A 7,779-nucleotide genomic window follows, 5' to 3' on the forward strand; every position below is an offset into this window, starting at 1 on the left:
TTACATGGAAAGCATAATCAAATTGGAGATTTTGACAGTGGACCCTGCTTGGAAAAGAGGGCTCTGTTTTTCCTTTTTTTCCAATGGGTATCCAGATTGCTCAGCACAGAGAGAGTGAAGTGCAATGCTACTGTCTGTCACTGCCCTCTGTTGTTCGCTGTCTGTCTTGACAATCTCAGTAAACACATTTTAAAATATATTTATTTATAATACATTATTGGCCCAAATTTATACTTTATATTTTTTATTAAAAGTAAACTACATTTCTGTATTAAAGTGGCCTAATACTAGTTTGAATCCTTAGGTTGTGAAACTTCCTTTTTTATTTAACCTTACTCAAAGTATACAACAAATCTCCAACAATGGTACACTAACAATGACCAGGAGGAACAGAGTATAGCACAATGTACAATGTTGTGTATGACACGAACTTTAGTTGTTTTGGCTCAGAGGGATTCTCTGTTTATGATGTTTTTGCATATAGTACTGTATATTTGTATCTTTTGTATGTCATTTTAATTTAATTTTTATGATTTATAGTATTATTCTTTTTTTTAAATTTGTATGACGTTGACAACTGAGGGGAAGATGAAAAGTAGCAATAAGAGAAAAACAAATAGGCCTACAGATATCCCCTAAGAAGACCAAAGATAAAACTAAAATTACAAGAAAAAAACAAACATTATGTTATGGTTTGTTTTTTCTGGTTCCTGTTCGTGGATGACTGAGACTATAACTCTATGGCCCCTCCGCCTACGCAGAAGGGCCCCAGAGCCCTCTGCCACGTTAAGCCTACAAACAAACCATCAAAAACTACACATACCCGCTTCACTTGTGCGGTTGTTTTGCTTCCTGCCACGTAACAGCGCATGCGCAGACCGCTCAGCTCTTTTAGTCGGCGACGTGTACCGGGGTAGAACCGTATATTCCAAAGCCTGTGTGTGATCTGATCTGATCTGAGCCTTTTAACAGAAACAACAACACACTACCAGCAAACAGCAGAGCCATGGGAGGATCTCAGAGCGTGGAGATACCTGGGGGTGGTTCTGAAGGCTACCATGTTCTCCGGGTCAGTGCTGGACATTCACAGCCCGCATTCAGCAGGCAGCTAGCTTTAGCTCAGTCTGTTGACTACAGGCCTGGCTGGGGTGATAATTGACGCTAGCCTATGTATTGCATGTGTACTGTCTATGTGTTGTGATCAGGTTCACCTTTAATTTGATTCGTGTTACTGCGCTCATTTGGTTTTCCCACATACAGAGAGTCTATTGTGTTTGTGTTCTCATTCTGCTTGGAGATATAAGCATCACGGCTGCTACTAATAGCCACCAGGCAGCTATGATATTACAGCTGAAAGCTGCCAAGCCAGCGCGCCTATACTTGTCATCGAGGGGAGAAAAAGAAACATTAAATTATACTACCCCCTCTACTACAAGTGACTAGTTTAATTATACCAGCTCGTTTCTAATGACGCTAACTGCTATATGCTTTTCAGCCCAGGTCACTTTATTTCCAAAAGGTTTAGACACGTGCATTGCAAAAGTTGCAAAGCACACACACAGCCATGCAACCGAGTGAACCGACCATTTGCAGCAGCAACCATGAACTATGCATAAAATACTGTAGCTCAAGTTTATTGTGTGTGCAGGTGCAGGAAAACTCACCGGGCCACCGGGCAGGTCTGGAACCTTTCTTTGACTTCATCGTCTCCATAAATAACACTAGACTGGTAAGTGCTCTGGCATTCTAGAAAAATGCTGTGACTTGTAGTACACATTCAAAGTAGAGGTACCTCTGATGAAAACAGAGCTCCTGCACTGCATTGTATTAATTGCTTCCTTTTCCAATACCCAATGGCTGTCCTCCAGGACAAGGACAATGACACCCTGAAGGACCTGCTGAAGGCCAGTGTGGAGAAGCCTGTAAAGATGTTGGTTTACTCCTCCAAGACCCTGGAGCTCAGAGAGTCCACCGTCACACCCAGCACCATGTGGGGAGGACAGGGGCTGCTCGGGGTCTCCATTCGCTTCTGCAGTTTTGAGGGAGCAAACGAGAATGTTTGGCACGTGCTGGTCAGTAGCCAATATGTTAGGATGTTTTTTTTGGTACAGTATGTAGGATACATGGAGAGACAAGAAAAGGGGAGATAGTGTTCGTGTTCATGGTGATCATTCTTGCCCTGATGAAGACCAGTTAATGGTCGAATCATGTTGGCAGTTACCTTTTTAATTTAATAAAGGCTTTCCTGCCCAGATCGTCTTGTATTTGATATATCCTGTCAGACTGTTTGAGTCTATACGTACGTAGCTTTGAGTCATGTGGACCCTAGGTCAGAAACCAGTCTCCTGTTTCCTTTACATCAGGCAGCAGCATAACATACTGGCCATGACACTATGGGCTCCATCTTGCGCCACCCCTTATCTCTAAACTTATTTGCCATTTTTTACTATTTTAAAACATTTAAAAATAGTTCAACTAGCCAATCTACATCGACACGTCGTTAGCTTGCAGATCGGCTATTTGTACCATTTTTATTATGGTACAAATTATAAATGAGTTCAGGGATAAGGGGTGGTGCAAGATATAGTGCCAAGCTGGGAGACATTGGGTACCATTATTCTTTTTAACACAATGAGTCGGCTGGGGATTGAACTCCGACCTACTAGTCTCAGGGTGGACACTCTTAACCACAAGGCCAGGCCACTGCAATGGTTTTCTGTTATTTTTGCTGCTTCTTTCCTCATCATTCTTCTCTGCATCTCACAGGAAGTGGAGCCAAATTCTCCAGCAGCCCTGGCTGGTTTGCGGCCGCACACTGATTACATCATAGGAGCTGACACCGTAATGAATGAGGTATGTTGGATAGGATAGTGTTATGAATGAGGCATGTTGGATAGTGTTATGATTATGAATGAGGTATGTTGGACAGTGTAAGAATCAACGTAGAACATGGTGCACTCACTGCCCACTGTGATGACCTCTAATGCAGTTGATGCCTTAATCCTTTGTTACAGTGAGGAGATAATTTGCTTTGATTGTTGAAGTTGTATTATGATGTTCTTTTAACATCCTGTTCCACTCTTTATCCGTCTGTAGTCAGAAGACCTGTTCTCTCTGATAGAGACCCATGAAGGGAAGGGCTTGAAACTGTATGTGTACAACACTGACACAGACAACTGTAGAGAGGTGGTCATCACACCAAACAGTGCCTGGGGAGGAGAGGGCAGGTAATATGCACGCAAGCACACATACATGCAACACACAGTACCTGTCTGTCATCGGCCTCATGATCTGGCAGTAGAGCTTAACCTGCAGAGCCTTGTTCTGCGTAGACCTTGTCCTGGCAAATGTAACGCACTCTCTTAAATTGATATACACAAACACAAATGTGCATGCTGGGTACACTACACACTATAACCACAAACACAAATGTGCATGCTGGGTACACTACACACTATAACCACATGCATGCATCATTACATTCTGATGTCATTAGCTACACAAACATGCATGCTTGCGGTTGTCCATTGTGTCCGTTGATGACCAGGCATCGTCTTACTATTTGTGAGTCTTCTGGTGGCTGTGTAGTCACTCTAGAATGACGTGCCCCAGCCACCTGAGTTGATGTTGCAGCTGCCATACAGTAGCGTGGAGATGCATACTGCTTTGTACACAAGCACTTTGGTGTAGATTGATTGTTGCTGTTCAGAAACACCCTTTTCTGTAGACGACCAAAAGATGTTGAGGCTTGTTTAAGGTGGTTTTGGATCTCGTCCTCCATCGTGCAGGTGTCAGATATTATGCTTCCCAGGTACTTAAAAGTGGGAACTGTAAGCAGCTGTTGCCCTCCTGCTGTGAACGTTGTTGGGTGGCATGGGACGCCAGCACTCAACTGACAGATGAGCTCTGTTTTCTTCTGTTGATCGTCAGACAGTCAACTGTTTTCTTTCTTTCCTGTGTTGCAGCCTGGGTTGTGGAATCGGGTACGGGTACCTCCACAGGATCCCCACGCGGCCGTTTGAAGAGGGCAAGAAGATCAGTTTCCCAGCAAATGTTCCCAGCGAGCCCGGGAGTCCCCTGAAAGATGGCTTCACTGAGGTCAGTCTGCATTTACATTACAATATTCCAGCAGGATGTATGGTTGTACTGTTATCTAAATGTCAAGCATATTTTGTTATATTATTTGTACTAAAACAACAAATGTGTCTTGGCCTGGGCACATCTCCATCAGTTTGACGTATTATGTATCTAGGACTCCAAATTTGGGTAAGGTGTGAGAGGTATAAAAGATGAAAAAATATACTTCAAATAGACGGATACTTCTGTAGACTACTGAAGACATGCATACAAAGTTTGGCACTGAGCGTATCGCTCCAGCAGTTTGTGAGATTAGCTCCGGTCACACAGACAGACACGGTCACGCAGACCCTCATATCCGTGTTGATAATGGCACGCTGTAAAACGTTTCGATGGAGACATGGCTAGAGTATCAACTTGATTTAATTGATGCGAGATGCATTCCTATAATGTAGCAGGGAATATTTTCATCCATCATCCACGGCAGTTGATTTATTCCAACATTCACCCGTCACTTGGTATTTGACCAGCCGAATGTACATGATTAATTGAGGTTTATCTGGCGGAGTGGCACAAACCAAACCAACCAGTCTGTGTAAATGAGCATGGCCAACGTGTCCCACCCTAATGTCCAATAGTATTCAATACAATATTCTGTATCCTCTTGGCAAGATTTGGACTGTCATTGTTAGGTTTCCTGTTAAAACACTTGGGGAAAATGTTATATGTATGCAGGTATGGTTGAGGCAGAGAAGAATGTTATTTAATAATGAATGTCACCATACCTGTTTTTTCCCCCTTATACGGTCTCTCGTCCTACTCCTCTCCTCTCTTCATCTCCACTCCGTTCCCCAGGTGCAGCTCTCAGCCGTGACTCCCTCTCCCATCTTAGCATCCGTCCCCACTGGGCTAGAGGAGTCCCTCTCTGCCCTGTCAGTCAGCACCACAGCCCCGCCCACCATGCCCAGTGAGCTTCACACAGGTGCATCCTTAGTTTTAGTTTCTTCTTTTCTTCTTTCTGTTCCTAAAATGAGCACGCACGCACACACATTCTCTCTCTGGATGAAATCACACAATTATAATATGAATGTAATCAGAATCTGTTTGTTGTTGTAACCCAATAACTACAGCTCATTAAGCACAAATATTTAGCCATTTTCATGATCTCATTAATCGCACAGTTGCTTTGTTAGATTCAATGATTTCTCTCTCTCTCTCAGGTCTACCCACAGTTCCGTTGTTACCCAACCCCCTCGCTCCGCTCAACCCTGCTGCCATCAACTTCACTCCTGCCACAACGCTACCAGGTTGTGTGATTGTTACATCATTCAACACGTCCAGTGTTTATGGCCCAAACATTGATTGAACATTAGTTCCGTCCTCTCTGCCAGTGCTTCCTAGACATGACGTTGGGTTCTTCTTGTGCTCGTAGGTCTGATGCCGCTCCCGGCCGGCCTACCCCTTCTCCCCAATCTCAACCTGTCGGCGTTACCGGATCTCAGCGGCGTGTCGCTACCGGCCCTCAGCGGCCTGCCGCTACTGGCAGGAACCACAGGTCTGCGTGGGTTAAAGCTGTCAGCCGCCATGACTGATTTCAGTCATGCTGTCTTCTATTCCATAGAAGCCAGCATGTCTTCTATTCCATAGAAGCCAGCATGTCTTCTATTCCATAGAAGCCAGCATGTCTTCTATGCAAGCATGTTGCACAGTGAAAATGGTCTACAAGAATTTCCGGCTATTATTTTAGCATTATAATAACAATATGTTCAGAAGATCTTCCATTAAAGCAAAGGTTAAAGCCTCAATCTGTGATATCCTCACCTGGTTAGCAGTATGTAGAACAGCAGGAACAATATTATTAAAATATTCATTTGACATTTTTGTGTTGATTGTTTAGGAAACCGTTTCACAAATCACACTTGGCCATACTTAGATTTTATTTCTGTCCTCACACTATTTGTGGTTCTCTCTGTGCAGCGTTCCCTCCTCTGGCTGCTCTCCCACCCCTCAACTTACCGGGTCTGGGCCCCCTGCCCCCTCTGCTGCCCAGCACCCTGTCCTCCCTGCCCCCTCTCCTGCCCCAGGGAGTGATGCCACTGTTTCCCCCCTCGGCGGTCACCCTGCCCGGGGCCGCCACCGCCCCAGAGGTCCCTCTTACAGCGCCTTCTGCTGCCGAGGAGCCTGCGCCCGTCGTCACGGAGAGCATCGCCACGGAAGCGCAGCCGCCCACAGACACGCCGTTGACCACGACAGAATCATCGTAACGCAGGAATGGAGCGGCGTGCTTATCGTTCGACCAAAACACACACTCACACAAACGGAGTGGTTACACTCTCTCTTTCCCCGTCAGTCACTTTGTTTTTTGTGTTGTTTCTCTATTTATTTCACCAAGGGGGCGGACAGCATGTTTGCAGATGTTCAGAACATGTCAGCTTGTCCAAGTAGCTGTTTGTTTGGGAGGATTTGCGTGGGGCTATGAAGGAAGCATGGATGGATAGTTATAGCATATCTACAAGCTCGCAACACAGTACATGGGCTATTTTCCTATAATGTACTTTTCCCTTCCTCAAATTGTAGTGGAGTCAAAAGTACAACATTCGTCTTTGAATTGTCATAAGCATAAAAATACAAGTAAAGTTCAGATACTCAAATGTACTTAAGTACAGTACTACTGTCCACCACTGGTTAAGAGGAAAAATGGAAATGAGCCCGTAAGACGTTTCTGCGTCATCTAGTGTGAATCTTAAGCAGACATTGTTGGGCTCAGTGTCTACTTACCACCTCTGCAGATACTGTTTTTGGTTCATGTGTTTCTTTTGTCCATCGTTTTTTTATATACTATATATAAAGGTTATAATTATATAATATCCCTATTAGATTCTATTTTTTATTCCATCATGATTCTTTTTTCTGTTTGATTTGATTTTCCTGAATGAATCAGCATTATTTTGCACCGCATCATGTTTAGAAATGATTAGGCACATTTATCCCCTTTTGTACAGTGCACAACTAATATACCGTCTGTAACCAATCCCCTCTTAGACGGTGACTGCCATGCGGTCACGCTGGTAGAAGGGACGGGAGGTTACGGTTGGGTGAACTACTGAATGGATTATGGTCGGTGTTGGGTGTGTGTGTGTGGTGGGGGTTAGGTATGGCTTCATATGGGTGTGTGTGTGGAGTTGCTAAGAAGTACTTGGTCCCTCCTTGCATGGCCCTGAGTGACAAGTGGAAAGCAGAGTTGCAGTGATGCCGCTTATCCACCAGGTGTCACCTTAAGACGATTTGGTGAAAACATGTTAATGTACAGTGCGAGCAATAAAGCCAATGGAATTTTACATGCTGCATCATGTTTGTGTCTGTTACTACTTTCAGATATTAAAATATTTATAATGTATAATACATAGCCTTGCTTAGAAGCAGGAGGCAAGCTTTTGAAGTAATGAAGACGTTGCATGCTCCTAGTTCTGTCAAATGACACTGATAAATGGGGACTACATCGACATTTTTAAAACGTTATATTAAAATACAATTGGATAGTCATGTTGGTTTCATGCACTTTAAAAAGACATTTGAACCATTTTTTGCAATGAAAATGTTAAATGGTGTAACCACAATTATATCCACTCGAAGTGAATGAAAGTGTTCAAATTAAAACATTGCAAATAAGTGTTTTGTTATATTACACTTTTCATAATTCCA

The 7,779-nt window shown here is 43.7% G+C and overlaps 1 protein-coding gene across 2 annotated transcripts; it reads left to right on the forward strand.

Annotated features, from left to right (window-relative positions):
* The first annotated feature begins 894 nt into the window (after positions 1-894).
* LOC308326433 (Golgi reassembly-stacking protein 2-like) lies at positions 895-7,422 on the forward strand. 2 transcript variants are annotated; one of them, XM_080779316.1, is made up of 10 exons: positions 895-1,069; positions 1,649-1,729; positions 1,869-2,072; positions 2,767-2,853; positions 3,097-3,227; positions 3,966-4,098; positions 4,933-5,059; positions 5,298-5,384; positions 5,510-5,632; positions 6,055-7,422. In XM_080779316.1, exons 1-10 carry the CDS (start codon positions 1,007-1,009, stop codon positions 6,339-6,341), a joined length of 1,323 nt encoding a protein of 440 aa, XP_080635442.1. In that variant the 5' UTR covers positions 895-1,006; the 3' UTR covers positions 6,342-7,422. The 2 variants fall into 2 exon arrangements, with proteins under 2 accessions (XP_080635442.1, XP_080635443.1); XM_080779317.1 differs by having other exon boundaries at positions 4,933-5,044.
* The last annotated feature ends 357 nt before the right edge of the window (positions 7,423-7,779 follow it).

Source organism: Protomyctophum bolini (genome assembly GCF_963924005.1).
Source record: "Protomyctophum bolini genome assembly, chromosome: 12".
Classification (NCBI taxonomy): domain Eukaryota; kingdom Metazoa; phylum Chordata; class Actinopteri; order Myctophiformes; family Myctophidae; genus Protomyctophum; species Protomyctophum bolini.

Excerpts from the sequence above, each read along its gene's own strand:
- LOC308326433 (XM_080779316.1), top strand. The coding sequence starts at position 1,007 with ATGGGAGGATCTCAGAGCGTGGAGATACCTGGGGGTGGTTCTGAAGGC. Across the intron at positions 2,854-3,096 it reads CTGACACCGTAATGAATGAG|TCAGAAGACCTGTTCTCTCT; the intron begins GTATGTTGGATA and ends ATCCGTCTGTAG. Across the intron at positions 4,099-4,932 it reads TGAAAGATGGCTTCACTGAG|GTGCAGCTCTCAGCCGTGAC; the intron begins GTCAGTCTGCAT and ends TCCGTTCCCCAG.